This window comes from Papilio xuthus, unplaced genomic scaffold (genome assembly GCF_000836235.2).
Source record: "Papilio xuthus unplaced genomic scaffold, Pxut_1.1 DF825928.1, whole genome shotgun sequence".
Classification (NCBI taxonomy): Eukaryota; Metazoa; Arthropoda; class Insecta; order Lepidoptera; family Papilionidae; genus Papilio; species Papilio xuthus.
In genome coordinates this window covers 7,279,147-7,298,662 of record NW_013532721.1, presented here as the reverse complement: position 1 = coordinate 7,298,662, position 19,516 = coordinate 7,279,147, and the positions used below count along the sequence as shown (strand labels likewise).

Genomic DNA, 19,516 nt, shown 5'->3' with positions numbered 1-19,516 from the left:
TGCTTCAAAAATTCCTTTGTTTTTTTTTACCTTCAAAAAACGCTTTTTTTTCCTTGTGATTTAAAAGCATGAAGACTATTACTTTGGTTGGAAATAAAATTCAAATTTATATGTCAGACATATATTTATAATTAAGACTCCATATCATCCTTCTTCCAGTCCCTGTTGACAGCGATGCAGTCCTCATACGTCCATTTGGGAAAGACACGTTTGTACAGGTTCAACAGCACAGTATCCTGAGATTTGAGCTGGTCATCGAACACACACTTCATGTGCCCATGGGTACCTGGAAATCATATTTGCAAAAATTATTCCTTCAATTTATGATATGTTAACACATTCAATACCATCAACTTACTCAACAAGTTCACTTTTTATATAAAAACATAGCACTGAAAGTGTTAAAGTAAATTATTAATTTCTACAATATTTTATAAGAATATTCGTATTTTTTAAGTTAACTCACCTAATGGTTCCTTAATATGTCCAGTGCGGCCATACTTAGTCCGCAGTTTGCATGGTTTGTAATACAACACATCTTCTCTGTTGAAGAACATGAATCTTATCACTGCTGATCTCCTGTGAACCTAAAATAAAATAAGATTAATACTATTTTCCCACATAATACTATAGAAATATTCAGTGCCACTGATTGGTAAAAGAATTATAGTAGTATGGGATGTGTTAAAATTCAATACCTTAAATGGATGACCAGAGAGAATAATTCTTTTGATGATAAGCCTGTCTGGATTGCAGGAAAGTAAAACTCCAGATGCAATAAGCTGCAGTTTAGTGTTCTTTTTCTCCTGTGAACAGACAAATTAATTGAGAAGTTTGTTTTAAGTAAAATAACAACAAAACTTCTTGTTTATAAACAAGTTCATTTACCAATTAAAGATAACATACCTTAAAGCATAGAACTGATGAAGGACTGAACTGGATTGGTGCAAAGAAGGTCGCCACACATGTAGATGCAGGCTGGAAAAACCTTTCATACTGAAATTTTAAAATAATTTTTAAACCACAGAGTTAATTTGGCACAAAAACATTAATATTTAGTAAGTTAACTTAATATTGCAGAACTATAACAAACCTTATGTTTACTTCCATTTGTGTGTTGGCTGAAAACGGGATTAACGATAAATCTTCTATATCCCACTTGGAAAATAAGCCGTTCCTTACTTTTGATGGGCTCGTCACTGGCGCCCGTGCGCTTTAGCACCACATTCATCACAGACATCTTGTGTTCGTGAGGAAGCAGACCAAATACAGCCAATGGAGCATTAGCATTTGATGTATGGAAAGCATTCCACAGATCTTTACGAACTCCTTTCACATGTATTGTTATGTATGAACCATACTGAAACAAAACATAAGAAGTTAGGTTATAATTATACAAGAGATAATTTATTATGTTTATATGAAAATATAAATTATTACCATATTAATAAGACTGTCTTCCAATTCTTTAAACACGCGTTTTCTAGTACGTTCGTAATTCTGAAATTGAAATATACGAGCATAGTCTTCCGGCAAATTCTCTTTGCAATCCCAAGTGGAGGTCCTAAAAGATTCTAACCCTCTGTACCTCATAAACCTTTCTCTAGCAGGTATATCCTGTGGCGTATCAACTTCATCAGGAAACTGTCGTTCCTCTTTAGCCACTGCTAACTTTTGTAACATTTCGTGTTCCTCCAACGCATCTATAGTCCCATCATACTTTTCATCAGTTGGCCCAAACTCGGATTCAGTAACAGACTGATAATCATTATCTTCTCTATTGTCTTTATCAGAATTCTCTTCTTCACATGACATAAACTCCTCATTATCTTCATCACCCTCATCTTCACTATGTTCTGCTGAGCCATCATCCTCAGGATCTGACTCAACAATCCATGCAGCTTGGTAATCAGACCAACCTTTAGGAACCTTTTTAATTTTCTTTACTGTATCAATATTTGCTTGTTCTATTTCTTCTTCTGTGGGCCAAGTCTGTTCTGCATCCATTGGGTCTGGAATATTTTCTGATATTAAGCTTTCTTGTTTTGCAGGATCTGCTACTTGCAGTATTGTTCTAGTCATTTCAGCTTCCATAGTTTCAAACTTTGTATTTTCTTTGCCTAAGTTCAAGGGATGGGGATCATCAAGACCTTCTATTTTTGACATTTGAAAATCACCTAACCCAGTTATGTGGATTAGACCATTGACATTCAGAGGCATTCCTCGTAAATATCCTGTAACTTTTAAGGTACCTAAATCTCCATCTGAGTCTGGTACATAATCTACTTCTTCAGTCAACATATAAGGTCTTTTTTCTCTGTGGTGTATAATTTTACGCTTTTGATTACCAATTTTTCGTAAAACATTAAGTCCATCAGAACTTTTGTCCAGCTGTAATACTTTTTCTTCCGGCAACCATTTAGAAATGAGTTTTTGAACATTTTGTTTTTCGGATGTTCGTTTCTTAGGGTGTATTCCTTCAATGTCCATTGCAACTACAATTGGTGTTGGTATACCTTGGGCCATTGTTAAAGCCAGAGCTTTCTCTCCCCATTCATCAACAGGTTCATCGAGAGTGGATGTCACAAATAACACTGTATCAGCAACTTTTAGAGCATCAAGTAAACTAAATTCATTATCAATCTCAGGGCATATAAAAGAGAATCGCTGTTTAAAATTTGGTAAGCTGAAAAGACATCAAATGGATTAGAAAAAGGTTTAATGAATGATTACAAATAACTCACATTTTAAAATATGTTTTGCATTAAAAAAGTTACCTAATGTGTAAAATTCCATTATCAGATTGACTAACAGCAGCCGTTTCCGAACATGTCTTTAAAATAACCAGTGCCGATTGTACATCAAGCTGTGCGTTAAGTGGAACAACGCAGACAAGGAAAGGCGGGGTACGAGTACCACCAATGGCACGTTTCTTTGCCAGAACTTCTTCACGATCTCGTTTGCGTATTTGCATTGCCTGGTTGCGACGATCTTGTTTACTCAACGCATGACGATTTCGACGAAATATCGCGTCAACACTTATTTTACCTAAAATAAAATACAGTAGTGTATATTTTTAATATAAAAACGATAAGCGCTTACAGGTCAAATGAATCTATCTAACCTTTAACAGAAGCAGAAATACTGCGTTTGGACCTGTGACGTGATTTGTGAACTTTATTGCTCTGTTTTAGGTTCCCAGCACGATGAGCTTGCTGCATTTTTGTATGTAAAATGTACTTTCACTTAAAAAGTAATGTAATTATTTACAAATACACATGGTTCAACCATGCCTGATACGAAAAATATTTTTTGTCAGTGACATTGACAGAAGAAAGACACTGACATATGAGTACAAGAGTACACCAAATGCGAAAAATTGAAAATCTGTAAGGTATATAAATAATGAATAATTAAATTACAGTATACATCTACATTATATTACTGTACAACGACGATAAATAAATTTGATAAAATGTTTAAATTGTAACTCTGCTTTAAAAAAAATCTAAAAAATATTTCAATCGATCGAAACTAACCCAAGCTACTTTGTGCTTAATTTTTGAGAACCAGCAACTGATTTAAAAAATATTCTTATGAGAGGAAAAATTATCGATAAGTACAAAATTATTAGAAATAACTAGGAAACATTATTGAAAGTTGGTTTATAAATTTAAAATAGGGCAATGTTTTACAACGCCAACATCACAGGTCACGTGACGTGACGTTGTGGACGTGTCATTTGTGGACAGCTCGCTGGCGGCGTTGCGCAGGTTCACTTTAGTAAAAGTCGAGTTGGAGTCTTATTATTGAACAAATGTTGAATGGTTTCATCCGAATTCATCAGTAATTATTTTAGTTAGGATAGTTAAAATACAGTAAAACAAAATGGGAAGTGAGTATCGTTGTAATATTGCTTAAAAATAGTGGATTCCGTACCGACACGTATTGCTTCTTTTTGTGTGATTAAATTTCCAAATTGTACTTTGTGTGTTAAATGGTGTGAAATAACTTAAGATTTCTCGTCTTTGCAGTCAAATTCCTGGAAGTTATAAAGCCATTCTGCAGTATATTACCGGAAATAGCAAAACCCGAGAGAAAGGTAAGCCCTTCCTAATTTTCAGTAAAAATCAACCTTAACGTGAAAGTTTTCTTTTATAAAGCCTTATTCATTAAAAATAGTGAACTGACGTTCAAATTTTGGGAAGTTTTACGAATTACAAAAAGTGAAAGTGTTTTAGGTTATATCTTGATTTGGGGTACGTAACTGTAAACCATTTCGCTAGCGTCACTTCAAACATAGTTTATTCATTATTTTTTTCTTTTTCAGATCCAATTTCGAGAAAAAGTATTATGGACAGCAATCACATTATTTATATTCTTAGTATGCTGCCAGGTAAGTCATTATACATTTCCTAACATAGAAATGAGGTCTTATCACTGATTTATGTACTAATTATATGTACATACCATATGTTGTGCCACGAATATAAAATTTTCAATGTTTATTTTGTAGAATTTTTATATACATAAGTTATCTTAGGAATAAATGTGTTACTACTATATATCCTATTACATATACCATTCAAATATTAAATGAAATCTTTAAATTTAAGAGAAGATTTAGCATTATACATTAAGTATGATGTAATTGTCATAATAATTATCATTTTTATCTCTAATTAAAACAGTTCCAACTTGGCATAGTTTTGCTCAAATCGGACAAAATACCTTATAATGAATTTTAAACAATTAGGTAATAGAATAAATTTTTCTCGATAGCAATATTTTTATATTATTATAACAACAATAACTGGATATGGTGTTCAAAAAAATAAACTGATTGTTTAGGATTAGTTATGAACACTCATACTATAATATCCATGTAAAGTAAAAAACCAATTACTTTCAGATTCCATTATTCGGTATAATGTCCTCGGACAGCGCAGACCCCTTCTACTGGATCCGTGTGATCCTTGCTTCAAATAGAGGAACGCTTATGGAACTCGGTATCTCTCCAATTGTAACATCAGGTCTCATCATGCAACTTTTAGCGGGAGCCAAGATTATTGAAGTTGGTGACACTCCAAAAGACAGAGCGTTATTCAATGGAGCACAAAAATGTAAGAAATTGGTGTTATTAATGGGATTAATATTTATGTAAAAAAATATTCAACAAAAATAAAACAATGCAGAGGATTGAACAGAAACAATTACAACTTATAGAAACCAGTTTTTCTGTTCTGTTCTGTTCTGTTTCTTGTTTATGGCTCTCCCTCATCGGAAAACCAGTTTTTAATCTTTGTTGGTTAAGTGTCATCGATCATATTCTGTGCCATTTTACATTTAAAAAAAATCCTTTACATGTTTTTAAAATAGTTTAGAAATCAAAAGTGTGGGTTTCGTAAACTCAAAATTGATAAATAATTTATCAATGTAACATTTTACATTTTAGATAACATTAAAAAGTTGCAACATTTTTAAAATAAAAAAAAAATTCAATTTATTTACAAAATGTAACAATGAAAAAGTTAAAACTAAAATAATTTTATTGCAAAACAATTATATAGGACTAATGTAATAATAATATAATTTTTTATCATTTATGACAAAGGCAAATTGCCAATTTCTCTTAGCAATTTCAAATCTGGCATTGTTCCAAATTCTAAATATAATCTTTTAAATAATCATGAAAGTATATTACACATTTGCAAAGTCATCAAATAAATTATAATTAAACATAAAAAAAAACTCACTGTACATAGAAATGTTAATAACTTAACATATTTGTTTGCAGTATTTGGTATGGTGATCACAGTAGGCCAGGCCATCGTATATGTGATGACAGGCATGTACGGTGAGCCCAGTGAGATCGGTGCTGGTGTATGTCTACTCATCATCATCCAGTTGTTTGTTGCTGGACTTATTGTCTTGTTGCTTGATGAATTGTTACAAAAAGGTACGGAAATTTATAACCTCATATTTCTATTAATTATATTTTGTATTCAATTGTTTTTTTTATGTATTATCAAGTAATATGTCAGACTATAATATGTGTTATTTTCAGGATATGGTCTGGGATCAGGTATATCTCTGTTCATTGCCACAAACATCTGTGAGACAATTGTATGGAAGGCTTTCTCACCTGCTACCGTTAACACTGGTATGTACTTGAACCATCTTTTTTTTGTTTCATAGTGTTTTGTACCATAGAGAATATTCTGTAGTTGTGTTTCAAATTTTAGCTTCTAATAGACAAATTATCTAATATTTTTTTTAATGTATTCTGTAGATTATAAGTTTACTTGAAAAAAATTTAGCTAATATGTAAATTAAATATGTCAGGTCGCGGCACGGAGTTCGAGGGCGCTGTGATCGCATTGTTCCACTTGTTGGCGACGCGACCCGACAAGGTGCGCGCACTGCGTGAGGCCTTCTACCGCCAGAACCTGCCCAACCTCATGAACCTGCTCGCCACCGTCCTCGTCTTCGCCATAGTCATATACTTCCAGGTAAAGTATTCATATATGTCATGCCATCCAACTCAAGAGGCTTACTTGCTACTTATAAATTCAGTCTTTTTATGGAGATTTCTCATATTAAATCAACATTCTTACTTGCCATTTAACAACTTATTGCGGCATTTGCTTCTTTGTAAAAAAAGATTTATGGCAAAAAAGTTCACTTTCACTCCTGTCGAAAGTTAATAGCAATTATGTTAAACCACACAATTTATTTGTGGATACTTTTTTTGCTATTGGTTGTCTACAAAAAGTAATTTTTAATTGTAGACATATTTTATGTCGTTAATTGAATTAAGGTTAGTAATAAATTACGTTATGTTTGTATAGGGCTTCCGTGTAGACCTACCGATCAAGTCTGCGCGGTACCGCGGCCAGTACTCGTCGTACCCCATCAAGCTGTTCTACACCTCAAACATCCCCATCATCCTGCAATCCGCGCTCGTCTCCAATCTCTACGTTATCTCGCAGGTTTGTTTTTTTTCTTATATTTTAATGTTATTAGTACATACATATAATATGTGATAATAATTTATGACAAAACTTGCTCAACCTCTTTAAATCCGGGTCAAATAGACGATTAACGTATCGTTAGTTGGTCTTATAAGATTTGATTTTTCAAACGTTAACATTTTTATGGGTTTATATATTTCATTCACAGCTACATTACTTTTGTCCTGATTTTCCAGCATCAATATCTATGAAATGTTATCAAGAATTGAAATGAAAGTAATAAATTGCAATTCCAGATGTTGGCAGTAAAGTTCAGCGGCAACTTCCTAGTGAATCTACTAGGCGTGTGGGCGGACGTGGGCGGCGGTGGTCCGGCGCGCGCCTACCCGGTGGGCGGGCTGTGTTACTACTTCAGTCCGCCGGAGTCGCTGGCACACATCGCGCACGACCCGCTTCATGCGCTCCTCTACATTCTCTTCATGCTCGGATCCTGCGCATTCTTCTCTAAGACGTGGATCGACGTCTCAGGATCATCCGCTAAAGATGTAAGTCTAGTTGCACGCGTTTTTCTTGTCTCTTTCTGTTATAATTATTCATATTTCTTTAATGGTCGTTATACGTTGAAAATCGCTCATTTTGGAGAATTGAATATTAAAACATTAGGTCCCCACTTTTTAATCTATTATGACTTTATTAGACCAACAAGTATATAGTTATTAAATGAAAACTTTACTCCTAAGAAAAGTGAATAGCAATAATGTATTACCACAAAAAATAATTTTATTTGATCAAATGCTTTTATAAATGAAACATGATTGTTTGCGTGTCCAGGTTGCGAAGCAGCTGAAGGAGCAGCAGATGGTGATGCGCGGCCATCGCGACAACTCAATGATCCACGAGCTGAACCGCTACATCCCGACGGCGGCGGCGTTCGGTGGACTCTGCATCGGCGCGCTGTCCGTGTTAGCCGACTTCCTCGGCGCCATCGGCTCCGGCACCGGTATCCTGCTCGCCGTCACCATCATCTACCAGTACTTCGAGATCTTCGTCAAGGAGCAGGCCGAGATGGGCGGCATGAGCACACTACTCTTCTAAGACTACACATATAGCACGTAAAGTCTGACAGATGACGTCACAGATTAAAAATAATACATCAAAAATAATCAAGTGAAATTAAGTGTCTTTGAAGACTGGCACAATGTTGTGGCAGTTGGTACTATTCTGTACTGTGTTTGTCTACATATCTCGTGTGTCGTTCATCTGTCGACTTTACCTGCAATTTGTATGACAATTTCGTCGCAGGGAATGTTGTGAAGTACCCGAGCGGTGCAGTCACAGCGTCCCCTGCGGCGCTCAGTGCGTGAAGCGTGTTTGGGTTATGTGCTATTTATATGAGATGAACTTTATATAATAAAATAATTTACGAGAAGTACAGACTTTGTTTTTTACGTGAACCCGAAACGGACTATTAAAATTTTAGGTAGCAATCGATTTAGCACATGTCCGCGTGGTATATGACAATTTTTTTTATTCAAATCCAATACTTAGTGATTTTAGTATTTTTATATAACAAAATCGATATTATTTCAACTTCAAATAGGTAACTTTCATAATTTGCATGTTATTGAGACAATGAACAATTATGAAAATAAAACTTAGCTCTAAAAATAAAATTAGTTTAGGTAAATGTTGTGCGATGTATTTTAGAAATTCGTGGCCTATTTAGTTAAGGTTGTTCATACAATATCAACTTCCGTAAAATTCAATTACAGTAACTTTTAGTCTGTTTTTAAAAGAGAAAGCGTGAATGAAAATATAGAGACATATTGTGACACACTCATTCAATTGTTTTTTTTTATGGTTAAATTTAAATATTAATACTCTGTTGTTTTACCAATCTCATATGTGATAGATTTAATTTACGCCGTACACATCTTGTTAATTAAATTTGATTTAAACATATTTGTCTTTCATTTATAACTAGCTGTCGCCCGCGACTCCGTCAGCACGGCAATAAAACTTAGTTACTGGCATATGTGTTCTTCCAGACTATGTTCTATATGTATGCCAAATTTCATTGAGATCCGTTCTGCAGAAACCTAACAAAAAACTATCCATCTAAACATTCGCATTTATAATAGAAGTAAGATAAACCTTGTGTCAAATAATTGAAAAAATTATATATGTTTTAGTTTTTATTATGTAAAACAAAAACATTTTTATTTGTGGACAAAAAGAAAAAGTAAATAGTTTTTATATTATAACTTTATTCTCCTCGCTATACATGCAAATACAAGGACAAAAACAATTTTTTCCCCGTTTCTCATATCTGTTAGCATCGATTTTTTTGAATATTTGGCCCTTATAACAAAAATGTTTCACGTCTAATGGTAACAAATGTATTTACAGTAAACAATATGCAGTTATATTATCGGCCAGTGATCGTTTCGAATAATTATCAAAACAAAACTTAGAAAGAGATATACAAGTTAAATAGATATGAGCCAAATTGGTAAGAGATCTAACAATATAAACAAAAAAAAAACGCGCCACAGACCAAAGGACAGACATGGCACAATACTAACATTTAATTTTAAAACATCGATAGGCACTTCTTGCACGTCCGTAGACTGTAACTTTATTGCTACGTTTTATAGAAATCCTACGACCGGCCACTTGTTATTTGGTCCCTTACCAACATGGAATACATAAACGATGCAAATTAATTTTAAACTATAATTAGGAAGACATTGCATTCAAATATCTAAAGCAATAAGAATCCTCGACATAAATTTATTGTTTTTTTTGAGTTGGCAGTAATTTAAAGCATCAAGGAAGGTTAAATATGAAGGCTTCGGCATATTTTAAACATATTTTTGACTTTAATTTTATTTCTATAAAAATAGGTCCTTTTTATGATTTCTAATTCTGATAAGCGAGAGATTGTCAGCTTTTTATCTTTATAACTCTATTTCACATCACTATTTACAGATTATTTATGTGTAAGCTAAATCAAGTAGTACATAGAAATAAATGAGTAAATATTTTAAATATAGATATTACTTTGAATATAAGGCAAATATGTTCACGGATCTATTAATTTTGGAGAGTTGGTAACATTTGAAAAACTGAAAAGTAAACTCTACAACGCTTACTGTGAAAAAATTTATGGAGGAACTTTGATTCGATCATGCGTTAATCTAGAAGCCAAAAAGAGCCATCGAATAAGTTGGCACAGGCCGTTGTCATAACCTCTCGTCAATATTTCTAATTCGATTATTTAGTACATAAATCTTATAAAATATTATTCAAGATTTCCACCCCCTTGAAAACTTTTATATAGATTATATACTTTTATTTTGTATCTGCCTACACACAATAATACATCCAAATGATAATATATAAAAATCATGGTGTCAATCTATTTTCTATCAAAACAATAAAAGACTTGATAAATCGTGTAAAGTTAGGAAAACATTTATTTTAAATAACAAATTCAAAAAGAAAAGAAGAAAAAAACAAGACAAAATAACTAAGAATAACAGTGCCAATTAATCACTAATAATAAACACGAGCACGAGGCTAATGGTCAAATTGCAAACCAGTTTTATACTCTATGTTACATTTTTTTAATCTGTCAATTTTGTAGAACTTTAGAAAGTGAACCCGATGAGAATTACATTCCAAATATTCAACGGAGATAAGAATATTGATACATAGATTATAAAAAAAATGTTGACTGAATTAATATAATTAAATATAATCTAAAAAATAACAACAAAACTCAGCCACACCGGGCAACCGACATCAGATGACCGACTGCAAGTTACAATTAAACTAATATCTAAGGATTTCGCTAATATATTTTTATTTGTACATGCAGATTATAGTGCCGCTAGATTCTTAACTCTGTCTGCCGAACTCAACACAAGCCGTACTAATTTTGAATACGAATTACATCCACCACAGAATGTTTCGTCACACGCAACGCCAACTTGTTATACTAAATTATAATACTAAAAATATTTCTTTATCCACTGATACCATGCGTTTATACTATTGGTAACTTTTAGGCAGCAGTTAAATTTTATCAGTATACTTTATGTTCTAAATAGGTCAATAGTTTATTATGGGTTCACAGGTGAATTTAGGATACTGTTACGGAAAGATGTATGTTTAATGTTTGTATGTATGTTAGTTGAACTGTTTTAAATATAATCATTGTAAAATATGTGAGATAAAAGACCTGACGTATTATAGATTTAGTAGATTGAAGCAAAACATAAAGGTAACTGAAATTTAGCGATCTATAGAGCACGGCATAGCTGAACGATTGGACAAAGTGACGTCACATGGTGTAAGGGCGGAGGGTGCAGGGGGTGCGAGCTAGGCGACGGTCTCGATCTCCTCGGGCACGGGTGGCGCGGGGGGTCCGGGGGGCGCGGCGTCGGGTGAGCCTAGCGCCTTGGGGGGCGCGCCCGCGTACGGCAGCGTCTTCAGCTTCCTCGCCTCACGCCGCTGCTTCTTCTGCTGCATCACCAGCCGCAGCTGCTCCAGTTTACACTTAGTCTTTGAGTTTTCCATAGCGAGTGTCTTTGCGGTGTCACACTTCTTGCACATCTGTCCGGGCGGCGAGGCGGTGGCGCACGTGGGGCACGCGGGATCGCGCCGGGGACACTGGCACGCCTGGGGGCACGCGCACGGTTTGGCCGCGTGCCCCTCGCACTGGCCCAGCGAGCACGCGCCGCTGCAGCCGCACTTGCCGCTCTCCTCCGGCACACCCAGTGAACAGATGTGTTTTGACTCTTTCTGAAATATTATTCAAAAATGTATCATGCAGTTTCCAAAACTTTTCATCGGTATCATTAAAGTATTTAAATATTAATTCCAAGCATATCTTTTATAAGCATACTTATCATATCTAATAGGAAATAAGAATTAAACTAAAAAGACAGACTTTATCAGCAACAAGTTTTAAATTTACACTAGTTTTGTACAGAAATAAAACCTATATAGAGTAAAATAAAGCATTGCCTGTAACATTTCACTCATAAACAATTCGGCAACAAAATAAGTATCATAGAACAAACATTTACATTTGAATACAGTTTAAAGTGATAATTTACATAACAAATATCCAAAGTTTAAATAGCTATAAAACACAAATGATGAGATCATTCCTTTTAAAGTGGTCTACTATCAGTTGCATCAATGTAGCAACTATTTAATCTACAATATAAAGAAACTATAAAATACCTGCGCAAGAGTGGATATAGGCGGCGAGGCGCACAGTAAATCATTCAGTATATGAATAATCGTTGATATATCTCTCTTCGGACGACCATATCTGAAAACAAATGTTACCAGTTAATTTAAATAGACATAACACTTAAACTATACTTAGTCTTATTTACATTCTAAACAATACATATACAAAAAATCTATTACTAACTTTAATGTATATATTAACCATCATAATATGTAAGATGTTTGTTTGGTATTTTGTCCTTATTTCTTTAAGCATCTACCCTAAACATTTATCTATGAACTAACTGTTGCCCGCAACTCCGTCCGTGCGGAATTTAAGTAAATAATAAGTAGCCTATGTGTTTGTCCAGACTATGTTCTACATCTGTGCAAAATTTCATCAACATCCATTGAGCCGTTCCAGAGATACCTTCAAACAAATATCCGTCCATCTAAACATTCGCATTTATAATATTAGTATACTAATAGTCAAAAATCTATGCATATACAATTATTACATATATATTAAATAGGTTAAATAAATAGTGGCTACACCATTAAAAGCTGTACAAACAAACAAACACTGCTATTATAGACGTAGCTTGTTAGATGATAATTACTGAACACATTTTGCAAATACAATAGTAGGGCATATATGTTTCAAACATATTACAAACTAGGTTCGAGCGGAATTAAAAAAAATATTTTTTATTATATATGTTATTTCAACCTGTACTAAAATTCAGCCTGATCCAAGCCATTCTAAAGATAAAATGAACATCCACCAGTACATTGAAACATTTGCATTTACATGTATGATGTTTTTAACTTAATACCACACAGACTCAGTCACAAAGGGAATGCCTTAGTGTAGATTTAGGGCAACTTAAATCAAAACTGCTCAAGTAATCATTTAACCCTTATTGTGGCAAGATTTCTTTTTTGAAGAAAAGCAAAAAACAAAGTTAAAAAAAAAACGAAGTAAAAAATTATTTTATAGTGATCGTATCTTTTTATAAAGTTGTATGTATAGTATACTATACAAAATGAGGGTTAACAAAGGTGTCGCAAGGTCAGAAAAGGTTGACGATTTTAAATTTGAAGTCTATAAGTATGTTAGGTTTTTAATTATTTTGATTACAATAATATATTCTAAATCTTGTATTAATTGTCACAAAATAAAAGCTTAAGTAGAGATAATAGAAATTGTAGTATGGTAAATTAGTTCCTGTTGATAGGTAGTTGTGAGTAAGCATGATTTGTTGTTTTAAGACATTCATATTTTAAAATAGAATACAACTACAGTATTTCAATGGTAAAGAAATGAAAGACATTACGTCATTTCCGGCACATGGCATTTTAGTAATAATAGGTTTGCCCACTATTTTGTCTAGGGAAAAAAATTAGCTAAGTAACCTATGTGTTCTTCTAGACAATGGTCAAATGGCTATGGGACTTTCCTTGAGATACCTCCTAACTAATCTACATATGCATTTATAATGTTAGTAAGATTCATCATCAACCTGCCCTTATCCCTATTGGGGGTCGGCACAGAATGTACTACTCCTCCATACATCTCTATCAGCCGTCATATCCGAATCTACCCCCTTCCTACACATATCCTCTTTCACACAGTCATTAATGTTAGTAAGATGGAAACATGTAAATGTGACATAAAGTGACTTATCAGCAGAACCTTTTTAATTATGTCAACATAATGTGATGAACATGATTAATACATGTCTTAACATGTATCTACTTAGTAAGCATTTTTATAATCTAAGTTGTATTTTAAAAAGTATGTTAACACATACACTGCTGCCAACTTGTCTGGCAAGGTCACTTTCATGAGGATTATAGCGGCAAGAAAGGTGTTAACTTTCATGTTAACGTCAATCAAAAATCTTAATTTATGACGAAAATTACTGAATGTTTCACGTATTAATTAGTATTAGAAAAAAAATTGTATGAATTTATTTAATAATGCATTAAGGAAATAATGTTTTACCAAAATCAATAAACTGACTTTCTCTAAACAAAGAGGCCTATTTTTGCAATGAATATGTAAATTTTGCTGTGTAATAATGATTGTGTAATTACAATCTTGACATATTGTTTGCATTGACCTTAAAAGATTTATGAAAATTTTCATGAAATTAAAATTTATTCACACTATTGTGCAAGTTTGATGAATTTTATTTATGCTATGACATTTATTAAAATAATAGCATTTGTATGGAATAATTGCTTAGAAAAAACTTTTTATAATGTGTCAATATCTGTTAAGAATTGTACACATTCAATGTAAAATGTTAACAAGGACTGCTTTGCAATGAGCAAATTTTTCTTTGAAAAAAAAAACACCATGTTTTTATGTAAATACTAGCTGTCGCCCGCGACTCTGTCCGCATGGCAATAAAAAAACATAGTTACTGGCCTATTGTTCTTCCAGACTATGTTCTATAAGTATGCCAAATTTCATTGAGATTTGTTTCGCCATTTTGGATATACCTTCAAACAAACATCCATCTAAACATTCGCATTTATATTATTGGTAAGATTGGTAAGAAGTAAGATATCACAAGACGGAACTAAAGGTAACAGTAAAACAAGTAATAATGTTAAGGTCTCACCTGTCTTGCAAAGCAGGGTTGAGTGTTCCTGAGAATGTTCCCGAATATATTCCTTTACCATGATGTTTCATTGACTCAATCACAGCACCGGGACCAATCTTGGAGCGCACTGTCTCCTCCGCCATTCTGAGATCAAGCTTATTTGTCAAAACCTCTTTTGATAACCTTTTCAGTTTCTGTGTTAGGTTCTTTGAAGCCTCTATAAGAGCCTTTGTGTCAACTGGTGGAGTGGGAGAGGCTCTTTGTGCCTTTTTAGGTGCATCCGGAGCCTTGAAAGAGGCTTTTGATGTAGACGGTACAGCATTGTCCTCGGCAATGACGGTACTTAAAGGTAAAGGTTTCTTGACACTTCCTACATAAGGCTCAGTTCTGGAGGTAGATGGTTGTGGTTGAGTTTCTTGTCGCATTTGCATCCGTTTTTTGTGCTTGTTAACCACAGATTGCATAAATGCTTTCTGTTTGTTCTGTCCAATGGGACGCTTAAACTTTGATGTTTTATGTAGAAGATATTGGAAGCGTTTATTTTTTAAAGGCTCATTTAAGCTTTGGAAAGAAGGTAAAGACCCATTTGGAGACTCTTGACTTCCATGACTGGTTGTAGCCAAATTTGAAATCTCCCTGTCCATCATAGATTCATCTTGTTCCTCAAACAAGCCTTTGTCTATTGCACTGTTAAATAAATTCTCCATTGGATATTCGTCTATGGTGCTTTCTGCTAGAAATGAACTTTGGTCTGTGAAATTGTCGCTGTCATCACTGAGTGAGCTCTCTGGTGTAAGGGATGCCGTGGAGGAGTATGTTTTGTCACACACAGCACTTGTTGATGGTGTCACATCATTAGGAAGTTTATTTGATAAAAGATCTATTAAACTACTCTTAACTGAATTTGCAATAGTTGTTTCCCTACTCTCAGAAACTGATGCATCCATAGGACTAGACACTAAATTAGAAAGAGACTTAATAGGTGACTGTTCATTTTCTAAAGATGTATCTGATAGATCTGACATTGTACAATTAGAAGCATCAACATCTTCTTTGTCTGTTTCAGTTTTATTTGCATATTTTTCTTCAGCCATTGTACGATACAACTGGAAAGCATTTTGTAACATTTCCAAATCTTGTTTCTGTAATATTGGAGTAGTTGTTTCATGTTTAACTTTATCACTATCTGGTGTCTCCTCATTCTTTGAAGTTTTCTGAGAAGTGCTCTGAGAACTTGAAGATTCTGTATGATCACATTTTGTACTTGTTGAGCTAGATGCTTTTGCAGGTGTTGATGTCCTTAGGGATTTGGAACTGCCTGAAGAGTTCAGTGTGGACAACTGCAGCTGTATCAGCATCATGTGATCACCAAGTCTCATTGTCAGATTTAATGGTGATTTACCACTTAAAAAGTCATTTACTTGTGTGTCATTAAGTGATTCTAAAGCTTGCATCACAGAGTTTTCAGGCCTCTGACTCTGTGAACAATCGAAAATTATGATAAAGATACCCTACAACATTTGCATACATGAATAGCATAATGTGTTTTAGTGAATTATGGTAATGAATAATGAATTGTAGTGAAGTGATTGTGTTGTGAAACACGTGATTATTGTGGTGAATTAGATTGATGTGTCGACATAAGGTGACGTGCTCACCAGCAGGCCTGTCTCTACGCTGGGCAGTAGGATGACGCGCGAGCCGTCCAGCAAGCCGTTCTCGTCCAGAGTGCCGTCCTGGAGTTGTCTGCCAACACAGAACAACTTATCAACAACAGTCAAAGGACGCGGATGCGTCATCGTATCGACGCAACTTATTTCCGTGATACCTATGTTTAACAATAGAAGTTTGGCGTCCGACGCTACACTTACCTTTCGCGATGCAGAAGACATATTCGGTCCTTTGACACTTTTAACTTCTTGGAAACCAACTTTTTAAGGTGCTCCACTGTATTTTTACCGTTCAAGCTGACGGAGAAATTACCACCAGTTGTAGTCTGTATATTTAGCGTGATGTCTGTAGAATGGGGCGAGCCACACCCGTACACTTCTGTTCCAGTCGCACGTTCCATATTTTGCACATATATTACACTAAAATTTTCGTATATTAATATAACAACGATACACAACTTATCTAATATTACACAGCTACTTTATTGCAGTATAGAAATAACAGGGTCACACGCTAGACCCCCAGATTTGATGTGGCCGTCGGTGTGACCAATCTCTATCGCCGATGTCCCGTTATTTTTTTTTCTTTAACAGCTGATGCGAAGCGATGCTCTTTGTGTGCTCCGTTATTTAAATGTAATTAATGATTTTAGGCGCGTCCCTTGTTAGTACAAAGTCCGTCATATGTATTTGTTGGCGTTAAGAGTAAAATGAAGTGTTTCATATATTTATAGGTGGAATATTTGTTAAAACAGAATGAAATTCAATTTCATATTTCGAAAACTGGATATAAAGTTTACGTATAACGGGCTGCAAACGTCATTTGCATTTGACGTCATATGACGCTTAAACCCGATGGGCGTGGGAAATTTAAAATTTTAATCGAATGTCATGTAAAGTGTTAGGTAGGTATAAAATTCCGTTCTGGTATTAACAATGGCGGATAAATGTAATAATATATTTTCAGGGCGTGGCATCGAAAATCTATGTAAATAAAATATATATTTTACACAATTTTAATGTGAAAGTATATTGAAAATTTTACGTAAAACATGTCTTAATTATGAATTGTTACTCCCAATGGTGCACGAGTAGAATATTGCTTGGTTTAAGAACATTAAGAAAAAGCTTTTATATTTTAAGAACTTTTAAGGAGAAAAAGTAAGACATTGGACATAACATTGCAGCTAATAAATTTGTGTACTACTGTTAAAATGCTTTATTCCGTTATATGTAAAAACTAGCAGTTGCTGGCGACTTCGTCTGCGCAGAATTAAAACAAAGTCTAGTATTAAATATGTCACTCGGGGATAGTGCAGCATCCCAACATAAAAGATTTTTTCAAATCGGTTCAGTAGTTTTGAAGCCTATTCAATGCAATCATATCTTTCTTCTTTATAATATTATTAATAGAAATTTCTAGTTGGCTGGAAATATGTTTTCTTTCAATGGGTTTATTTTATGCACTGATTTGTAAATAAAAATCATGTTAAATGTATACCATAATTGATATAATGATTAAAAGTTTTAGTATAATAATCACACGTTATCCTCAACCTTCTTTGTGACCCAGCACCCACCATTTATTTAAAACAACAAAACAGCTATCACAGCGATTTTTACAATATATTATAGTATTTTCATTAAAAGAAACATATACACATAATTAAATCTATGTGATGTAAGAAAGTAAATTTATAAAATGAAATTTATTTCATTGCACAACAATTTTTTTAATGTTGAATATAAATATAACAAAATAAGCAAAGTACACAGGATATATAAAAAAATATTACATTTATTACACTGTCTCATCATCAGCTCACTATACATCCCCAGTGAGGCTGTAGGCTCGGAGCTTACCCTAAGTTAGTGGTAACTAGGCCATAGTCAACCATGCTGGCCGAGTGTGGGTACACTGTGTGACTTGATAAACATTATACATATGTAATTATTTAGAAATTGTATATTATGTAATATTTCAACAAAATATAAACTATTCAATTAACCTTCACAATTATATCATGAAGTTATCAACGATTATTGTAGAAATATCACAAAAATCATATCAAAACATATAGCACTAAAGTTATGGTTGCACCACTTGACAGCAATTTGTATGTCGACTATTCATTTTTACACGACTGAATTATAAAATTAACAAAGAATCCTGTATTATTTTAATAAATAAAAATATGATTCCAATATTATGACATAATTTCCGAATATCAAAAAGTAATTAATAGTTTTACTTTACATAATTTTTTGTAAATAATATATTATGAAAATTGGAGGTTATTTTTTTTTCTAATAAATTATTTACATAATAATAAAAGTCGATATTTAAATGAAGATATATAATGAATTGGATGTGTATTTACATATGTAGGCAATTTATTAAAGTATATTTTATTTATATTTATGTTAATTGTTTTAATTATTTTAATTTGTTAAATTAAAAATAGAAATCGAGTGTATTTTATATTTTCTGGTCCCTTTTAGTTCTGTCCACGGCATTTATTTTTATAGTATATTAATATTTCTGTTTGTAATATGACTAGTGAAAGAATAAACAGAATAACTAGCAAAGATATCGTGTTCCTTTTTTAATAATTGAGTCAACAGACATTTGACATTTTACAGGGGTGACCAACGGGTCTATCAGAACTATTAGTCGAATACTACATAACATAGCGGATAATGCTCAAACGCAATATTCACACTGATATATATAATATATAAGTAGTTAAGTTAAGAAAACCAAACTAACAATCAGTTTTGTTTTCCATTTTAATAAAGAAAAATACTATAGAATGTACCAATATATACTATACACACTATAACATGGTGTTTCCTGAATAAACAGTAGATCTTTAGTCTAATCAGTTGGTCACCCCTGGTTTATTACATTTAATTTATGACAGTAAATACATAATATGTAAAGTACTCAATCTATATATCCGTGTGAGGTCACGGTTGTGGTATTCCACTGTAAAACTTAAAAAACAAA

The 19,516-nt window shown here is 33.5% G+C and overlaps 3 protein-coding genes across 3 annotated transcripts; 1 reads left to right on the top strand and 2 right to left on the bottom strand.

Moving 5' to 3' along the window:
• Positions 1-105: 105 nt before the first annotated feature.
• On the bottom strand, positions 106-3,327 carry Tsr1 (Tsr1 ribosome assembly factor). Its single transcript, XM_013322508.1, has 8 exons — positions 3,125-3,327; positions 2,778-3,048; positions 1,441-2,686; positions 1,094-1,360; positions 907-996; positions 699-806; positions 467-587; positions 106-286 (listed from the first exon to the last, which is right to left on the bottom strand). The coding sequence occupies exons 1-8, from the start codon at positions 3,219-3,221 to the stop codon at positions 132-134; spliced, it is 2,355 nt and encodes a 784-aa protein (XP_013177962.1). The 5' UTR covers positions 3,222-3,327; the 3' UTR covers positions 106-131.
• Positions 3,328-3,720: 393 nt separating this feature from the next.
• On the top strand, positions 3,721-8,403 carry Sec61alpha (SEC61 translocon subunit alpha). The gene is made up of 10 exons (XM_013322509.1): positions 3,721-3,895; positions 4,035-4,102; positions 4,331-4,396; positions 4,913-5,123; positions 5,798-5,959; positions 6,068-6,163; positions 6,346-6,512; positions 6,852-6,992; positions 7,271-7,519; positions 7,806-8,403. Exons 1-10 carry the CDS (start codon positions 3,889-3,891, stop codon positions 8,067-8,069), a joined length of 1,431 nt encoding a protein of 476 aa, XP_013177963.1. The 5' UTR covers positions 3,721-3,888; the 3' UTR covers positions 8,070-8,403.
• An 818-nt stretch (positions 8,404-9,221) lies between these two features.
• Positions 9,222-17,126, bottom strand: stx (ubiquitin-like domain-containing protein stuxnet). The gene is made up of 5 exons (XM_013322573.1): positions 16,708-17,126; positions 16,495-16,582; positions 14,855-16,314; positions 12,231-12,321; positions 9,222-11,783 (listed from the first exon to the last, which is right to left on the bottom strand). The coding sequence occupies exons 1-5, from the start codon at positions 16,905-16,907 to the stop codon at positions 11,361-11,363; spliced, it is 2,262 nt and encodes a 753-aa protein (XP_013178027.1). The 5' UTR covers positions 16,908-17,126; the 3' UTR covers positions 9,222-11,360.
• Between the last annotated feature and the right edge of the window lie 2,390 nt (positions 17,127-19,516).